Source organism: Acanthochromis polyacanthus, chromosome 6, assembly GCF_021347895.1.
Source record: "Acanthochromis polyacanthus isolate Apoly-LR-REF ecotype Palm Island chromosome 6, KAUST_Apoly_ChrSc, whole genome shotgun sequence".
Classification (NCBI taxonomy): Eukaryota; Metazoa; Chordata; class Actinopteri; family Pomacentridae; genus Acanthochromis; species Acanthochromis polyacanthus.
The window spans coordinates 26,017,115-26,038,011 of record NC_067118.1 but is presented as its reverse complement, the minus strand read 5'-3'; the positions used below and the strand labels follow the sequence as shown (position 1 = coordinate 26,038,011).

General features: G+C 42.5%; 1 protein-coding gene across 1 annotated transcript in view; it reads left to right on the top strand.

The window, feature by feature from the left end:
• plxna2 (plexin A2) overlaps nucleotides 1–20,897 on the top strand; it is a 149,632-nt gene that overhangs the window by 33,009 nt on the left and 95,726 nt on the right. The window contains 1 exon segment of the mRNA XM_051949196.1: nucleotides 16,495–16,629. Coding sequence (XP_051805156.1) covers nucleotides 16,495–16,629 — 135 coding nt within the window.

Below are 20,897 nucleotides of genomic sequence, written 5' to 3'. Positions count from 1 at the left end.
GCGTAGCGGTTGTCCTCGTGGCTGGTTTTGAGTGCACTTTGACCTTTCCTTTTAAACAATTCCTGCAGGGAGGGTGTACGTCTGTGTGTGTGTGTGTTTCTCAAGGGGGTTGCCACTGTCTGTCCCCTCGAAGACATAGAAAATCCCTCCCTCGGTGTGCCAGAAACCGTTAACCAACCAAACACCCCTCCTCCTCCCTCTTCCTCTTTCTCCTCATACTTACCTCCCACATATGGACACAGTTATTTAGCCTCTTGTTTTAGAGGAACAAAGAGAGTGTAAACAGCGGTCGGGACAGAGGGAAGGGGGGGTGGAGAAATATAGACGCTTTATATCATTGTGCTATAAACCCTTCCCACAGGGCCTCTACTCTTCCACTGTCCCCTCAGGAAAACCAGTCCACAAGTTTTGTATTGACCCAAACATTGGTCCGTTTTTTTTTGTGCACTAAGAACAAGAAAGGGAGACATGAAGAGAAAAGGGAGAAGAAAAGTTGTATTTTTCCAGAAAGAGACAGAAAGCCCAGTTGTGGGATAACAGGAAGCCAGAGAGTTATGGGGGGATCTGGACCGAGGTAGCCAAACATGGAGCCGTCTGGCCGGAGTCTGTGGTCAACTCGTGAAAAACAGAAAAAAGAGAAGGGTATTGTTTGATGTGGCTCGGTTTCTTTAGCTTACTAAAGAGAAAAACATTACACAAAATATGCCAGCTTAGCTCCTATCCGAATGGTGCAATTGAGCCAAGGTATCAGCCGCATTCTGTTTAGGAATTTGAATTTAAATGCAGCAAAGTAGGTATACTTTTCCTCTGAGAATGATCTCATCTCAAATCTGGCTGAGTCCTGATAGAGCAAGAGCAAAAGAAAATGACAGCATACTGTAGCACGCTTCCTTTTTGGATTTCATGCCGGTCTTGCATGCTTTTTGGCAGAAGACTTTTCGTGTAACAAAACCCTCTACGGCCCCCGCTGCTAATGCTAGACATTACCTCACAAAAGTGGATTTATACAGAGGAAACAGCTAATCCCTCAGGTAATATGGGCATGAATCAGTCAGGCCAGACAGCAGGAAAGATCGTGCTCGCTCGTTCTCTCGGCTCCAGACACAGCAGAGATAGCCCCGTTGTGCTGTAGCTGCACTGTATACAGTATGTGGAGGAGAGAGAGAGGAAGAGCTGTCACAACCCTTTAGACTTTCACCCTCACTGTAGCTCAAGGCTGGAGTAGTGCATGTGTGTGAGTGTAGTAGTAGTGATGTTTGAGCAGGGAGGAATATGAGTTATGTACGTGCATGTGTGTGAGTCGGGGGGTGTTGTATAGACAGAAATTTGCGCCACTAGAAACTAAACGTGAAGCATTCATAATTGAATTTCACTCAGCTTCAGTCATTTACAGTTGACTCTTGTAGTTTGAATCTGAATTTCTCAATTGAGACGTGCATTTGAATTAGAATGTTAGAACATGAATTTGAATTTATTGGACCGAAACGGTATTAAAATGAGCCTGAAATTGAACATAACATTTTGAAATTGAATTCAGTTGAAAAATTGAAGCCCCCCTACATTCAGTTGTTACAATTCAAATTTGTTTTTTTCAAATTCAGATTGAGAATCTTTCGCAGTGCACCACACATTCAGGTCATCTGAGAAAGACCAATTGTGTGCACATTCGTAGTACTCCTTTTTGGCCAATACACTTTCAAAATATTGCTTTCAGTTTTAACTTTAGTGGAATACAGATTGGACTTAACGAATTCCAATTTTTTACTACAATCATTCAAGTTGAGGAATTGAAATTATGAGATTTAAATTTTAATTTTTATAGCAATTATTCAAGCTGAGCAGTTCCAGTATAAATTCATATTCAGTTTGTAGTGGCTCGCATTTCTCCCCATAGAGAGCAATTATGTTCAGATCCACAGGAACTCCTCTTAGCCAATACAATTTTAGACAAAATGAATTCTCTTTCAAAATATTACATCTGGTTTAAATGTATTGGAATACAAATTCCAGCTTAGAAATCCAATTTTGAATATTTTATTTCAAGTCAAGCAAGTCAAATTCAAATATAAATAATTCAATTTCAATTTCTAGTGGCATATATTTCTGCCCATAGTGTTGGTTTGGGTCCTTGCAGCTGCATTTCTCGATATATAATGATGAATAAAGACGTGTGTGGGACTCACACACACACATCTAAATGTCTTATAGATTCCCGCAAATACAGCTGAAGGTACAGCAACTGAAGGTGGACGCACCTGGCTGCTTCCTGTCTAATTCTGAGATCCTTTGAATATGTACCAATCAAGCACAACATCAGATTGTGTCTCCTCCCCCAGGGTGTTACTGCACATCCCCAATTTCTTCCCGGCACACACACACAAACTGGCTGGCTGCTGACCGGCACTAATGCCCTAATGGCGCTGTCCTACATACTCGCTACGCTAGTGTCTGTTGGCAACTTCACTCACCCACCCAGAGCTGGAGGCGGATGGGGAGGAGAGGGTAACAAGATGGGAGGAGAGGGCTGTCTTTAGGCTGTCACATTCACCTCCACTCATTTCCCGAGCTTTGCTCCTATAGCCCGCCACTGAAGCAGCTTTAAGGCGAGGCCGTTATGTTTCCAGAAAGGAGAGGCTGATTTGATTCCTTTTCATATTTCTTTATTCCTGAAAATCTTCAAATAAACTGCCTTAATTTGTAAGAGCCAGCAATTCTTCGGCGCAACTATTAGACAGAAATTACAAAGAAAATCTTTTTCAGCAGTTGAAGTTTTGTTGGTCTGTATGTCCCTTGTTAAAATTAAAACCACCAAGTCTAACTGCGCTCCGTTTAATTGCCTGCTGTCCTTCTGTGTTACTTATTTATTCCATTCATCAGAATTTTCACTGGATGTGTTGTCTGTGAGCGGACAACACTGTTTCTGCAATTACGCGATAATGGCATATTGAATTTCTGTGGTACGTCTCCCAAGAATGTCATGGGTGTCTCGGTTTAAAGGATAGGTTTGGATTTCTTCAAGCCTCATACACAGCGAAAAGAGTAATGAGTTGCTGTAATTATCCATCCTCTGTGTGCTGCCTGGATTGCTTACAGTGTAGAACAGCTTCACTACACTGTATCGGAACAAGTAAAGCTGTGACCCCGAGTCTATTCAATGAAGCATTCTCACTTTGATTAATAAAGCTTTCCCAAATGTGACCTACAGACAAATTGGAGGGCTTGTAGCCAGCTTTGCTTTCCCTTCATCCCTTCCCTGATTGAGACCACCACTGTCTGGGGCACACTAGACGGTGATGGTGTGACAGAGCTGGCCGGTTACCACAGTCCTGAGCAAGGGGAAGGGCCACTGTCTGAGCTCCTGTTTATCCATCCATCCCTGAACCCTCCATTATCCGTCCCCACTCCTTTTGCATATGGCAGAGAGGCAGAAGCTTTGCAGTGTGATGGAGGTGTGTATTGACCCAGCGAGGCGATGAGGATGGAATACTAATAGGGTTAATAGAATTAATGGTGCTGTCACCCTTGGTTGTGGAGGAGTGTCAAGCTTCTCGCTGGCTCTTTGCAAGCTGATTGCTTTCTGCTTGTTGTAGCTGTACTCCGGTTTAGACTTTTTTTATTCTGTTTCTTATTGTTATCTTCAGTCTCTATGCGTCTTTGTCTGTCTCCTCTTTCCCTGCACTCTGTTTTTCTATTTCTCTATTTCTCGCTCATTCTCCTCTCAAATGGATAAAAGCTGCTTTAATAATGTTTATCGCAAACGTCCTTTGTTCATTCACTTATTGATTAAATAAAGTGGTTGTGATCTATAAGTCTGTATTTTCCTCCCGTCCTTGCAGAGGCCTGATTGGTGTGTGTGTGCATGTTTGTGTGTCTGTGTGCGTTCACGATTCCGTGGTGTTCTGAAGGCAGGCGCACAAGGAATGTGTGTAATAATGGAAGGTTGACATTTAAAGCACTGTATTTAGTGCCACTGAATTAGCATACTTTAACTGGCTGTTCTATTCCTTCTGGAGTAGAGGCAGGCATTAAATCCTGACGCAAGATTGGTGGGCATTTTTAAAGAGCTTTAGCGAAGATTCATAGACTACAAAATGTGCTGCCATCACACACAAACACACATGCGCGCACACACGTACCACACCGCCTCCTCTGTCTCTGTCTCTTCTTCTTTTTTCTCCCCCCCCCCCTCAACTTACTCTGACCTGAGTATATGCTGCTCTCTTTTCTGCGTACACAGCATTTTCCCCTGCTGCCATTTCAGAGCATGTGTATGAGTTATGAGGGGGATGAGAGAGGATGGGGGAGCGGAGGTGGCTGTGTTTGTGTGAGTGTTTGGGGGATTAAAGAAGATACTCTGTCACCAGCACGTGCCTCTAGTGATGAGTATCTGTGATCCCCTGGTCTACAGGAGGACTCCTGTTGCATGTTCAGCGTACAAATAGAGACGCGCATCGCACGGAGCATGTGCTTGTCTGATGGTGTGCTTGCGTTGCTCGCAGTAAACGTCATAAATGCGCATAGAAATGTGGGGAACGCGAGACCATAAGTCATTCTCCACGGTGTTCTCTAATTAGCAGACTAATGAATCAAGGCCATGTTTGCTGCTCTCACATAGAACAAATATGCCTGAAAGTCATTAGCTTGTTTTATGTGCGGACAGCATTACACATGCTTGCTTGAACATACTTTACAGAGTGGAAGTATAAATGTCATCTCGACTCCAGGCTCAGTTGTATTATTTATGCACGGCAAAGCCATTTTTTAATTCAATTAGTGATGTGCATCGCCCTCACAGACATTTAATGCTAAGTATATCGATCTCATTGGTCGGATAATTAGGCCACACAGACACGCACATACACAAACACATTGTCTTTGATGTGTGTAGTACAATATCAGCTTGAGTAATGCAGAAATAAAATAAATCTAATAGAGGCTGATTTGTGTGTGTGTATTTCATTTCAAACAATGGAATACCAATATTGTGTTGCACAGGTTGCATTATGTAGTCGACGGTTTCATCACCCTAAAGTAGTTCTTCTGATGTCACTCTTCTGTTCAGATAATGAAGGTCTGACAAAGTATTTCAGGAATGAATGAAGCGTAAATAATGTGAAATATGCAAACATTTTGACACGGTGTATTTCAGTAAAAGATATAAAAATGAGCAGACTGATAGAAAAGGGAGATGATACCAGACGTTGTAAGCGCACAAAAAAGTTATTAACCTACTGAACAAAAAGTCACGTTTAAGTGGAGTCATGACCCGACATATCCTGTTTTCAGCCTCAGAGAGTGTTTTTGCTGGAACGCCGTTGTTTCCTGGCCGTGTTTGCTGCTGAAGTTACCGCGTGCTCTCACCGGGGAAAAGCAACTCCGAAACAGCCGAAAGTCCCTGGAAGGTCGGGGACTAAAGATGATCTCTCGCTCTTAATCTGATCAACCTGAGCCAAACATGTCCGAAACAATAACGATGACATAACAGGTTTTTTTTTTTTGTATCTCCAAGCATATCGCACACGCACACATATCCGCACGCACACACGCTTTCAGTTGATTCCCCGCTGATCTCGTGCCCAAGGGGAGAGAGGTTACCATGGCAACCCTTGTCCGGCATCGGGGCTTTGGCCTGCTTTTCTCGTGAGCATTTTGAATGGGGTCAGACAATCCAACCCCCCTCGACTCATCAGTAGCATCGCTGTGCCCCTGCAATGGACTGATTGGATAACCCTTGTCCCTCATAGTTCAACCCACTTTCTTATCCCTCCCCCCCTCTTACTTTGTCTCTGTGTGGCCAGCAAAGGTTAAAGGTTCACAGTGTGGTGTCCATCTTAGCCCTGTCGCCTCCCTCTCCTCTCTCAGGAGGAGCTCTAATTATCCAGGCGCTGCTGGGAACTTTGGAGGTGAAGGGTTAAAGGTTGTGATGTCCATCTCTATGGAGTTATTTGTGGTATGGGATGGCTTAAGGGTGCCAGAATGTGCAAAAGAGCGATAGATCTTTTCACATGACCATCTAGCCGTCTGTGTGCGTGATTCTTATTCCTGTATGACTTTAAATCAGTATATTGTATATTTTCAGCTTTTATTCTGTTAACTAACTTGATTTTATGTTCATGTTATAATTAAATAAGCAGCTATTTTTGTGATCAAAATCATGTGTTACACATATTATCATGTGTATATGATTAGACAGACTGTAAAAAATTAAAGGAACAATTTATTATTTTGCCCCCCGATAGATTTCCCCTGTTTTGTTAAATTCCAGATAATATCTCGCTAAATCACAGAGAACAGCATTAGTTTACCAAAAGACAGAACCGTAAATAACTTTCACATCAAATGACACTGTTTTTGGCTTTACTTGAACCAGCAAAAAAAATCTTGTTTTACAGATTGAAAAATGACAAGTCATTTTCTAAACTGTTGTTCACAGATTTTGTCTGTTTTGTTAAATTACAGATAATATCTACTAAAATCACCAAAAAAGGATTAATTTACAAGTTGACTATAAAGAAGTGAAAAATGACTGAAGCTGAACATATTGTCCACATCAGAAATCTGTCAATTTGCAAATAGTAATCTGTTCCTCAAAGTAGACAGTAAAGTTATGCTTAATTTATTTTTACTGTTTTAAACAAGCAGATTTTAAAGTATTCTATTTTTTTTGCATGTTTTTTCTATTACCTTTGCTGCCACATTTTTTTGTAATTATAACTTATAATAAAATACACTTTTATAGAGACTGAATTGAACAGCAGATCCAAAGAAAAATAACAGACAGTACAGGCTGCATGCAAGCGCGGTGCAAAAATACCACAGGAATGACTTATTGACTGATCAAGGATGGTGCCAAAAATAAACAAAATATGGATCTTGCTGATCGCTATGTCAACATTAGCCTGCTCCGAGGTCTAATCTTCTGTCTTCTCGGTGTATCAGTCTTTCTGCCTTTTATATGCTTCCAACTCTCCTTATCTCTGCTTTGCCATTTCTCTCCTATTTCATGTTCTTTGCTTTTCCCCAGGCCCCTTCATACTCATGCCTCATTACATGCCACATGCCTATCCATAATATGTCCAGCACATGTCAGAGAGGGCTCACATTACCGTGGCCTTGATGAAGACTTCATTGAATGTCAAAGCCTTACAGCAATATAGTACATTCATCAAAAGCACGCTCACTTACCACTGGCAAATACATCTCAGTAATATCAACCACAGCATGAAACATTTAGGGAGATTATTCAAGCTCACACACATTACAGGTGTAAAAGGTAGGCTTGATTGAAGTGCTTTTATATTCTCATTTGCTGTGCGGATCCCGCTGGCTATAATTTCCTAGTATCTCACTTCTACCTGCCAATCTTGTCCCACATTTAAATCTCACAGATCCGGTGGGAGAAATTGAAACAATTTCAGCTAATTTGCCCCTCACCTGAACCTTCTCTGAGCTACTTTTTGATTCACATCTCTTTGTGATCTACTTTGAAGTCTACCAAGAGAGAAAACAGAAGGTGTGATATTTTCTTCTGGTTCAGGCTGTTTGACATTCCTGTAATAACTTTTATCTAACCATCAATGGCCGTGTGTACTGCATGTAATAGTCGTGTGGTTGTTTTATCCGCAGCTTATTTACTCTCTTAGAATAAGCATCTGTCTTCCTCCAACCCGCACATCATAGCAGTCGGAGCTCCACCTTTGAAACATAATTTTCCCTGGAGAGAAGGCTCCTTTATTTGAAGTCAGGCTTCTGTGAAGAGGTATTTGTTATTTTGTTCTTCTAACATGGGATTGTTAAATATAACCACGGGAGCATGTGTGTAAGTGTGTGGGCTTGTGTATAATCGTGGGAACACGTGTTTTATCTTAATTGAACATGAAGATGATGTCTATACTTTAAATTTAAGCTGCAGAGCTGAGGAGTTGTCGTCACCTGGGTTGAAGTGTGAATGCTGAAGTGTCTCTGCTGGCTCGAGCAAAAATGGTGACCTTTACACTTGTACAGTTTTCATCCTTGCTTATTGAAGTGCCTTTCTTTTCCATGTTTCTTTATTTAATCCCTATTTCAGATCACATCTGGTCATAAAGAAAGGATTAACTGTCAGCTAATTAGTTTGGGTAAACAAGCTATTTTTCTGCCGTTTCTGTCATTTGAGTTTGAGAAGTGGCTTCTTCGTAACAGCGAACCCCATTTTCCTCTCAACAGAGCTCCCTCCCTCCACATCCCTCTGTTTTTGCTCTCTCTGAACCTTCTTGGCCTGCGTCCATCAGCAGCAGGCTGGTCTCTGTTCAGAGTTTTAATGTGGAGCTAAATATAGGCCTCACATTGTGCTGCTGCGCTTAATATGTGTGTTTGGGCTGATTAGACTTGAGGCCTGATCTCATCCCACCACAGACCCCTAATGCATGCCGCGGTCTCTGGTTTCTATTTGGACTCAGGGGCAAACAGGGGAAAATGCTGATATAATCATGTTTAGGGTTGTATGTTATTTGACCGAGGGAGAGAGAGAGAGAGAGAGGGAGAGAGATGGCAGTATTACCGAGCCAAAATGGAATTGAATGAGTTTTGGATTTAGCTATTACAGAGACAGGGTTTGGAGGATTGGATGTTAGGACTTGCTGGAAATCAATTCAATAGATCGCTTGCTTTCGATATTCACCGACAATCACTAATAGTAAAAAAACTGGTCACTTGAATGGTGATCATGTGTGATTCGTTGGGTGCAGTGGGGTGTATTTCTGTTCAGGTGAATGAGGAAAGATGTCATAGAGGAGAGGGTTAACTGCTTTGTTCATGGAGTGGAGAGGTGAATCAATAGGCTTTATGGTGCCCAGCCAAAAATATGAAGTAATTGCCCCTTGTATTGACTAAACGCTCAGGTCATTTGAGCAGATATAGTGCCACCATATGAGCAGGTTAGGGAGCGAATTACACCTATATAAAGAGTGGCATCTCTCTGTGAATGCCTGTGTCTCCCCCTCTCACTACATCCATATATAACCTGCTTTCCTTTCTTCTCACTTACCTTTCCTCCCAACTCTGTCCATTTTTTCCTGTCTGCCTTCATGTTCCTCTCTTCCATCACCACAGCGCAGCGTTAGAGTGTCCAATGGGAAGTGACAGTGCATATAGGCAAGCGGGCTAACAGAAGCCTTATGGGAGCTTATATTGTACAACAGGAACAGGAACAAAAGAGGCGGCATGCTGGGCTGGTGGGAGCCATCTCACACACATATACACAGCACATTTCTACATGCCGCTCGCTACTGACACCAGAATTCTTCAGCTTGACACCGGTGATGGATTAGATGCGTTATCGAGGCGGAGAGAGGCTCCGTGTTTTCTTCCAGTGTGCAGAGAAAGAAGCAGGAGAGAGAGACATGCACACGCAGGCAGCTGAATAGCCTGTACCCAATTCGCCAATACAATAGCAGTCTGCTACATTTCAAGCCAGGTTTCCAGGACAGACACGCGAGCAGATGTAGTGAGCCTCGCCGGTACACGGTGTTCTGCGAGCTGTTGAATGTGACCAGTGGATTTTTATCTGTGTTTGTGTAAGGATTCTGATTTAGCTCCCTTCAAGAGCTGTGGACTGTGTAGATTTTACTTTCATGTGCGTTCTTGTACATTTTTTGTTAAATAGAGAAAATAGGGGTGAATTTATGTTTCGTTGGTGATGAATTTTCCCTCAGTATGACTCATAAAAACAGTCAGCACTGATGCACCCTTAAGTCATGCCTAAAGGGTGTGACACATCCAGGGGGCTGGACAATGGCCTGTCAGCACACCTCACACCTCAGTGCCGCCCTTGTTTCACACTTTGATGTAACTCGGCATACTCACACTTGCGTGCATGAAAAAAAAGGCTGTTACGTACACAAATACTTTCGCTATGCTTTCAACAAGAACATCTTGCGTTGAAATAAAGCCTGTCGGAGTGTATTGAGTTTACGTCTTCCTAGTGCTGTAATTAATTCACAGGTTTCCTTTAGTTACACTCATTTTTTTTCGACTTTAAAAACCTCACTGTGGTCATTCTTCTGCCTTTGCATTTCACATGTTCACTTTGGAAGGGTTAAAAAGTAAAACGCACCCTACAAGTGTGTAGAAAAATGTCTTTTTCTTTTTCAAAGTTGTGCTTATAATGCAATACCTGATGTGGTGAGAGCACCTGGCTGTCACAAAAGCCTTTCAAATCACGGATGCCTCCTGACAAGCTTCAGTGGCTCTTCAAATGCTGTCAGCAGTCTGTCACCTGTCATTTGGTCCAAGGTACCGAGCAATCTCAACATCAAATTCAAGGCTATTTACTGAGGCCGAGAATGGTTCCATCAGATGAATTGGATTTGATTGGATAAGGTTTATCATGGTCTATGTCAGATCGCTGTGACTCTTTTCAATCGGTATGACCCTACTTTACGACAAAGCTCCCCTTTTTCCGAAGCGGAGCCTCCACTGCAGCGTCTCAGAGAGGGGTCAGCGCATTGAGACAGAGCGTGAAAGGTTGTGGTTTTGGTGTACTTTTGCAGAATCTAATCCAGTGTGTGGGATAAGGCAGATAAAGGCAATGCCTATCACTTGAGCGCTGAAGACTGCTGAACTGGATTAGCGCAGATGCAGAAGATAGCTGCCAGATAGGTTACTTAGGGTGTTCAACTTTCACTCTTCACTTTCTTCCTCTCTACCGCTCTCAGAGCACAGCTGAGTTTCAGCCATAAGAGCATAATCTCCCTGAAATCAACTTTTATTATACTATTCTGGAACACGGTGTAGGTGGAAGACCTATAATTTCTCTTAATCCTATTCTGAAACAAGGTGTGCGTGTGGAGTGTGCCGTACACTGTGGTTTGGTTAAGGTTCCCATGCGTGGGTTGCAGTCTGCGCTGCCAGCTGAAATGTGGTGGTAAAATAATGTACACCCTCAGATAGATCTGTATTGGTCTTGGCAGCCACCTGTACACATGCATGTCCTGTTTCAGAACACTAACCTCCCTCAAGGCTAAGGTTTGAAAATAGGATTTCTATACAAATCTGAAAAGAAAACAGCTCTCTGGTAATAGTTAGCAGCTGTGCCATTAAAGGAGAAACATTCTTTAAAATTGGCCATCTAATGTTGGACAAACACTTGGAAACAAGCTGTAAAACAGAGACCAAATCGCTAAATCTTACACCGTGCAGGATTATACATTACACTCGTTTAGAATCCAGTCATTTTGGCATTCTGCATAGGTTGCATAATGTAGTCTATAGAGGAAAATGCAGATTTGGCCTTTCCTTTTCCTTCTATCTCTGAGCAGCAGCGTCCACAATGCACTGCAAACACACATTTGAAGCACTTTTACCCAGGATTTATTCAGCACTTTTCACTAAAGCAAATTGCTTCACACAAACTCTCACGGTTGGGGATCCGGTGTCTGGCAGAGTGAGACCAAGGGAGAGAGAGTGAGAGGTAGAAAAAAAAAGATGGAGAAGGGCAATTTGAATTGGAGTTTGGTCAGTCTTCAAACGTTTTTCCAGAGTGCTTACATGGTCTGATCAAACGCACCCTACTGGCACTGGCCCTTGCAGCCACAAGGGGAGGCCTCTGATGCCTCTGCCATGGTTTTGCTGCTGGCCAAACACCACCAACCTCACACCCGCTTAAGCCTGACTAGGTGCTGCAACAACAAGTTTGCACATAAAAAAACAAAGGAATGTTTTTAATCCCTTTGTTTTTGCAGGATGTGGTATATTGGGAACTTTTGCCTCTCTCATGGGTTTTAAAAATCCTTATATCTTCAAAATAAAAAAGCTTCAGTGATGTTTTAAAATGTGTATCTATAAATGAATGCTTAGCATAATGTGAAATTTATTCATATGAAAATTTAAAAAAAAAATACAACAAACATCTTATTTTGAGCTTTGGGACTCCACTTGCACTGTTCTCAACAATAAGGTGTTACATCAAAAGCTCCAACATTTGGTTGCTATAGCTACCCACTGAGTTCAAAAGTGCAAAATGCACCAAGAAGTATTCAGGTCAACAATGGAAAACATAACATGTTTACTCTGTTTATAACAACACATGAATTTCATTGTCATACAACACATTGCATTCTACAGTAAAACAGAGTATCTGTGCAGTAGCCTGGTTAAAGTCTGAGTGTCAAAAAAGTAGGCAGATTGAGACACTATAAATGGGAAAAAAAACAACAAACACATTACACTGTGCAACTATTGTGCACACAGTATAAAAGAAAGGCAGCCTCGTGTTCACATAGATTCACAGACACACAGACTCCCTCTTTTGTCCTCCAGTCTTATCCTTTTATCTCAGGGGTGTTTCTTTGCTCACATCTAAACCAGGTCAGGGCAAACTGTAGTTGTACAGGTAAACATTAGTAGAAACGAGACTTAATATCTCTCTGCAACGTGCCAAGAAAACCAATCACGTCAAAAAGACTTTATAGTCAAGAAAATACCAAAGGCAAAGCAAATTCCTCCAGGTCTCCAACCTCCAGGTCTGAAAAGTAAAGCTAATGCAAAAGTTCCTTGAACCTACATTCCCTCTTACATCCAACAGGGGGCGAAAATAAGTCACATTTTATAGTGGTCTATAACAGGGGTCGGCAAGTAGATGTGGCTTCGGGCCAAAATGTTTGGAAACAATCGCACAGCGGGCCAACCTGCGGGGGGGTGCGCTCCGATTCCGCGAGCGGGGGGGGGGGGATACCGCGAGCACCGGAGCTTCTACAGCTAATCGCCGCTGCTTGGGACACACGTCTCAATTCTGATCACAGATGTATTAAAAATGACTCCCGAGACACACACATGTTTTGCACACACTGTTGCTCAGTGAAATCTGGCTGGTTCAACCGTGTCCGACCAGTAGTGCAAACGCGGAAATGCCTGGCAGCAGCCGACCACATGAGTTTCATGTTGCGGTGACGGACTGGTTTGGCTCCGTGCCAAATCAAATTTTCAAAATCATCTGGCGAGCCAGATATTATTCCTGACAGGCCAGTTTTGGCCCACGGGCCGCCAGTTGCCGACCACTGATCTATAAGAAAATGACCATACTTCTTACTTGATTTGTTACCTCAATAAACATTTTTCCAATTAGTTCGTGGTCTTAATCATTAGTTGGACTTCTCTTTCATTAGAGCATGGTGTTAATTTTCTAAATTGTGGTGCCATTTAAAGTAAAATAGACATTTAAGCAATTGTGTTTTAGAGCATGGCTGCCTAGTGATTACCAGGTTACACAAGATTCCCAGTCTGGTCCACCCCTGACTTGTTGCATCTGGTTTCAGAAGCACAAGATGGAGGTGACCAAAAATCAAACATTAGACTTTACAACAATCAAAGGTGATGTCACGCTCACTGTGATAAAGGTTGAACTTGTCATAGTTTGGTTGTTTGAACAAAGAAGCATAGCATTTAGTTCAAGAAACATAGCCATCAAATTTATAATTAATAAGCACTAGCAGTACTTTCCTCTGTTTTGTACATGGTGTGGTTTCAACCACTTTGTAACGGCATTTGCTTTTGAAAAACTGAATTTTATATTCTACTAGAGACCCACAGTCATGAAAATGCAGTCAAATGTTATTTTAAACCCCGATGAAAGCAGTTTGGATTTTGAAAACCAAATACGGCAGCCCTGGGTGTGCTCCAGGATTTGCTGCGAAGTCCTCCTACTCTGTGATGCCAGGGGACAGTTATTTATATGTTTAGTTATCCAGGCATCTTTCTTCATCCCTCTGTGTTTGTATGTTTAGATTTATGTTTGTACGTGAAGGACATTAAATGCCTCGTGAGTATTATGAAACGCGTGAACACCAGTTACTGATCATAATTTTTTGCCATTCAAGAGAGCTCTGGTTTTCCTTTTTTTTCTTTTTCTTTTTTTAACAAATATTAACTACAGCCCACGGTGCCCCTGAGGTCCATGTAGACTGTTTTTCAATGCTGTCATCCATCTTCACCTTTTTTCCCCTTCCTCACTTTACTCAGTTGCAGCTCTCCGACGTCGGTGATAGAGAGAGTCTCGCTAATGGCCGTGGTGTTGAAACCGGGGACTGTGTTAGACCAGGCCATACCAAAGGACAGATCTCTAGGGCACTGGGGGTTGTTTCAGTGGATGGGTTCTCCTAAAATAGAGGGGCAGTAATATTGTCAGAGGGCCTTGAGGGTATGAATCCGACCAGTTTGCAGTCTTCTTACCCAGGCTGATAAATAATGCAGGGTCAAAAGGGGCAAAGATGGGATAGGTTTAAGTACCTGAGAGAGGAGGCTAAATGTTGAAGTAAAGTGATGCCAAGGAAATGGATGTTTTGGGCTTGAGAGTCGCTTACTCAGGTGCTAGATACTGTAGACTGGTAGAAAAGTAGTGTGGGTGTGTGTAAAGAGCGGGAGTTTTTGACAGAATTATTTTTGGTCCACTAAGCACTGGTGCCTCCATTTATTTGCCCAGGGTTTTTTTTATATTTTTTGTCTCATTCGCCCACCCAGAGTTGAGCCTGCCCTGTGAAGTACTTCACATTTACCTAACCCACTTCACACAAATGCACTCATTTTTTCCACTTTCTTACAATGCTGTGGGTGTGGGTGTGTGCGTCTCCATATGTGTGAATGTAACACTCGTCGCAAGATTTACAGCTACTATAGCAAAACTGCTTTTTAATGTGTAAAGCAAGTGGATGTGGGTGTGGGTGTGTGTACACAGTGGGGCAGTAAGAGGGTTTGAGTGTCAGTAATGTTGATTCTGTTTTCTTTGTATGAGCCATAAACCTAAGCTGTTGGGAGAAAAAAAGTATATACAAAAGAAGCAAAAACAGAGTATTGGTGGATAAAAGAGAAGGGCATTTATTATTTATCTCTCTGTACACATTCCTGCATTCCTCTTTCAATATATTTGCTTAACAGGACAGGAAGTGTAGTAATTGCTACGCCTGGTATGATAGTGGTTATATCGCAAAGTGTTATATCCATGACAGGAGAGTAGAGGTTTTGTTCCTGACTCACTCAAAGACAGCTGGATGTGTGAGTGTGTCTCTGGCCAAATGTGAATTTAGAGGCCCCTGGACAGTGGTGAGACACTGTGTGATAGCGATCTAATTCAGATGAACTGCAGGCCTGCAGTGGGAAGGTCAGGTTATCTTGTGATCCCTAGTGGCAGCCTGCTAGGACACATATCACAGCATGACAGACTTCTCCTACGGGTGCACACACACACACACACACACGCGCGCGCGCAAACGCACTCGCGCGCAACACCCACACTGACACAGCAGTGAGCAGAACAGCGCTGGTCTGGCCATGCGCCGACATGCTTTATGGATGAGCATATTTGCTGAGGTCTCCCTCCACACTGCAGTGTCAGTAACCAGATGAAGACTGGCACGGCCCCCACATCCTGCCTTTCTCCTCCTACATATGGTTTTCACATATGTCCTGTTTTCACTGTTTGGATTAGTCTGCCAAGGTCAGATGTAGGTCAGCCGTGGACGGCCCATCCTCTTTGAGCTGTGCGGTGCCTGCTGTCGTGTACCCAGCTAACCCTCAAGCTTTGAAGGGAAAGCTCAAGGGGCTTTGTGTGAACTTATATCATGTTTCTCTTCCTTGACCATCCAACAGTTTGACACACATTCACATGCACACACATAAACGCCTCATGTGTGCACATTTGCCGACATACCCTCCCACCCTCCCTGTAGATTCTCTTTTGACAGACATATGACCTTGACTTTCCCCTCTGTGATGTTTTATAGAGAGCCTGGCTGCTCTTTGGTGCTGTCACTGTCTGAATAGATAGATGAATGTTTGGGTGGAGAGAGTCAGATGGGAATGGACAGATGATAGAGCCATCAGCTTTCATGGTTGGAGGAGGGCTTCGTGACATGTGACATCCCTCGCCTTTAGGAAACCCACGCTGCTCCTCAAGACTTGCTGTCCTGTTTATGTATTTGGCAGACAGTATCTGATAAATGAGGAAGAAAGAGAGCTAGAATTTGGCCTATTTGTGTCAAGCGGGGTCACGTGTCTCATGTAAGTCATTAGAATGCTTTTCCAGTGTTTTTGCAGTTAGGTGGTCTTGGCCTCCAGTTCTAAGCTGTACTGAGGGAATATATCATTCATCAGGAGAAAGAGGAAAGGAAAACAGAGCTAAGGTTTCACAAAGGTCTAATAATATCGGTGAATAATTCCTCACAGTTTTTGCAACCCCATCCTGCAAATAATCACAGAGGACTGACATTTACCTCATACCATGTAATTTACAGCCTGCCACTTGTTTTTCGCTTGCTGAAATTTGTTTAATCACTCTTCTGTCATTTACAATCCGCACAGTCCTAATGAAGAATCTCCATCTATCTGAATCTCTATGTAGCTGAGCGTTTGCAAATGTTATTTGACCCTGTCTGTCATTCCTGTCAGTCATTTTTATCTGTTTTCCAGTCGTACTTCTATAAATAGCACCCACAGACCTGTTTGTCTTGCACTTTTTTTTCTCAGATTCGTGTCGATGGGCCTCCTCACGGCGGTGTCCAGTACGAAACAATATCGGTTATCAAGGACGGCAGCCCCATCCTACGAGATATGGCCTTCTCTCTCGACCGCAACTACCTCTACGTCATGTCTGAGAGACAGGTAGGTGCTGGAGAGACGCGTGCTCGCAAAGCCGTGGTTCCCTAATTATACAAGAGCCCATACAGGAGAATGGATGGTTCATGTGTGCCGCTGTGAGTGTATACGTATAAGTTTAAATGTCAGGGAAAGCTGTGTAGACTTGTGTGTGCTCCAGCAGGGCATGAGATGGCCCACCTCTCAACATCAGCACATCCACCACCTACTGTTAGCTATAAATAACCTGGGTGGCACAGCGGGGGACAGCGTGACAGCGTTTGATAATGAAGGAGAACAATGAGGGCAGGGACGAAGAAAGAAATGGAGAGACGAGGAAAAGATAAGATAGAATGAGAAAGAAATGAAGGGCACTTGCTGGCTGGTTGTCTGACTGTCTGAGCATGAGAGGAAGAGTGATGAGGGCAGGAGGGACAGCTGGAGGAGTGCATGACTTAGACAGTGTAACGCGAGACACTGGGAGGAAAAAAAAAAGGAAGACACGGAGTGCAAGGTCATCCTTTTGCACTCCTAATGAAGTGACACAGCATTGCGAGGCGGGTGGGAAGCAAACGCCATCAATGCAACCGACATACTAAGCAGGCAGAGGAGGTGAGGGCAGACGAGGGTGGAAGGGGACGCAAGGACGGAGAGGAGGTGAGGAGATGAAGGGAGAGGAAGATAGAAAAGAGTTGACAAGAGGAGGAGAAGTGACAGGAGAGGAGGAGCAGCTGCAGGGGAGCGTGGCAGCGCAGCAGCCCCAGAGACAGACAACGTGCGAGGCTGTCAGTGTGAAGTGATAGATTGCCGTCCTCTCTTCTTATCTTTTCTTTTAACACACTCAACAACTGGCTAGCCAGAGCTCACAGGTTTAGGAACCGTGGTGGGTGGATGTGGTGTGAAGGAGTTATTTAGACAGCAGTGTCCATTGCAAAGGGAGGAAACAGGTTTACTACAACATACAGTTGCTTGTTTTTTCCCTTTCAGCACATGACTAACACAATCCCCGCACCGCCTATGTGAGTTGTTTTATTCCCTTCTGAAAAGCAGAACAAATAAACATTTGTGAAGTTGCTGAGTTTTAGTCAAACAGTGACTTGCTGTGAGGATAAAAATAAAACTATGTCAAATCCCTTCACAAGTAGTAGCTCAAGACTTCACTTATTCACAATGATACTGGCGTCGCCATTAGTAACGCCTGAGAAAGGCTTTCACCCTCTGAACTCCACTCTGTCTCATTTTTACTTACTGTGGTCTCATTTTTCACTGCAATATGAAGTCCAGCACCACTATTAAAACAGCGCAGCCTTGGCTAAAAGTAGAGAGAACTCAAAATTATCTTTTATTATAAGAAAGTTATGGTGCCATAAATCATAGAAAAGAAAAAATAGTTTCATTTCTTTGATTATTGATTTTGCAAATAAATATTCCATATTTATGAGCAAGTATTCATGTACAAGTGCCCACAACTGTTGCTAATACTCATCAACAAAGTTGACTAAATACTGAAGATGTTTTACTACATCATTTAAAAAATGTATTCATTTTTTTTTAACCTGCTCAGTGTAAACAACAACACAGTCTGCACTTAAGCCCAATTCAACCAAACAATTCCAATTTTTTTCTCAAGTAGCTGTTAATCACAGTTGAGCCATTAGTGGCTTCGCGGTTGCTTTAAGGAGCACAGATTTTGTTATATTTTCTAAAGAAACCAAATGGTCTATTTCAGTGATTCTTTCAAACAATTAATAATCATGAGTTTATGCTTAGATTTGGCACATCGCATTACAGAGTATTAGTTCACAAGAACTCTTATTGTTTTTACAGCTTCTGGCTCTGATAGATGGTGGAATGTTGGCAGTTTCTTAAAATATAATACACCTTTCAAGCCTGTAGGTGGATTTTGTGGTTCAGAGAGTTACATATGGAATTCACAAATGACTCAAAATGAACTTTGACACGCAAATAATTGCTTGTCAAGCTAATGATTGACAATTTTGTTTGAAAATGTGTCATCACTTTAAATGTGTTATGTTTTACATCCAAGTTGAAATAGTTTTCTTATTTGTTGAGGGACTATGTGCAGTTGGAAAGTGTATTTTTTATGTCTTTAGGCACAATAATGTTTAAATTCTATTGCAGAAGAGACCTGCTGCTCTTTGCAATTAAGTGGAAAAAATATGTGCATGTATCTGTATCAGCAATTGTTGAATTGAGTTGGAAAATATTGGCATATCAAATATTTGCAAAAATCCAATATTGTGCATTCCCTAACTTCAACCAGTATTACCGCTGAGATTCTCAGGCTTACTACAGTGAAGGCCGAATTATTTACAGTTTCAAATCCCTCTTTATTAATATTTATTCAGTACATGCTCTGAAATATTTTATTGCACCACCTCAGTTTAATTGTATCTTTCTGGATGTCTCCAGGATACGAATAGAAATATGTTAATTTCATGCACAAACACAATATAAGTGCATGCCATTGATGGTGAACTGACTACTCTGTAGCATGGCATGGCACAGAATCCACAAGTAAGAGTTTGTACTGAGTCTAAAGTCTCTTTCCCATATTTACTAAATCCTTTATTCCCACTTATTCCACAGATGAAACGAGCTTTTGATGTCGAGCTCATAACTGCTAGTCATCTGAATGAGAAGTGATGTTGGTGAATATTATTAGTATTCAGCACGTAGACTCTTGAGTCTTTCTCTCCGGGGATTGGGGAGGATTGAAGCAGACAGACACACACATGGTGAGACGTGTTCAGCCACTTTGGGGATGTTGCCTCTGCATGTTCAAGGATACCACGTGATAGTCACACCTGAGAGAGCATCTGGACTGGAAGTCAGTGTGGCCACATACTCAGTCAGCCTTTTTTTTTGTTTTTTTCCAGAAATTTGTTAGCTTCAGTCAAAGAAACTGTTTTTTGTTATGTGATTCTGGGTAGTTAAAACATTTAGTTGTGTCACGTGATTAATGTTCTATCAAAGCTGTATTCCAAAAAATGTGTATTCGCAAATTCCCCCGTTTTAATAATGTTAAATTCACTTTCTAATGCGCTTCATATTCAGTGTATTCTAGCCTAACCTCTTTCTGCTCAGAGGAATGTATTAACATTGTATGATACTGGATAACAGAATGTACTTTCCAAGAATCTATGAGCTCTCCACTGTACAACACACAGCAGCCACCTTCAAAGGCAGCTCCTTCGCGCTAGCATTCGGTGGAAAACAATCTACTTGACCTTTATCTCATCATAAGCTTAAATGTCACCTCGAGCCACACTTGAAGTCACACATCCAGGACATGGGGAGATATATCTTGCCTAAGCTCTACTTGCTCCCTTGTGTCTGACGCTGCCGTCTGAGGCCAAGCACTCGGTGATGGGGAGACGGCAAGAACAAAGGAGGGATGATATCAAACAGAAACCAAGGCAGATTTGGCTCCAGTTGCATTTCCTACTCTGAATAACAAAGCAGTCCTCTGTGTTTGGCACAGTGGGAAAGAGAGAGAACAGAGAGAGCGAGAGAGAGGCAGACATTGAATGAGAGGGGGGTACGACAGACAGAAATTGGGAGAGAGAGTCGTATTTGCTCAGCGAGGCCGTGCTCCAGAATCTGGGCTCTGACTCTCTCCTGTCCTCACACCTGTCTGTGTGTGTTGTGGCGGAGAATTGTGGGATGTGCAATGCCTTTGTCAACACAAACAGTCATACACGCACCCACAGGGAAACACAAAGCACAGGCTTCCTTTAGTATTCATTTGCATAGCTACGGACATGATGCACCGACTCTCGCAAAGAAGAATTACAGACGTGTGCAGGCTCCAGTCTTGCATTCAGTACTCTAATGGACTCTAGAAGGCTTTTGGAGGCTTTTAATCTAGCCCTTTTCTCTCATTCACATATGGATATATATAGATAGATGACACCTATTGCATATGTAGGGATCGTCCCGAGGCTGACTTACATATTCACAAACTTTCTCAAGTACTTTCTCGGTGAACTCTCTGCTTTGCATTGTTCTCATTTGTTTCTTTCTCGCACAACACACCATCATTCATTCACCTCCAGGCCTATTTAATAGCTCCCTCTTTCATATTTGATCCATGGTGCTGCCATGTTAAACTGTGCTTTTGTTTTGTAGGTGTAATGACAATAGCATTCACCATATTAATGATGTGGTGAGATTGGCCCAATGCGAGGCAGTGCAGTGGAACTGATGAAAAGACCTGGCTCACTGACTCTCTCTTCTCCACGAGCAGTGTGTGTGTGTGTGTGTGTGTGTGT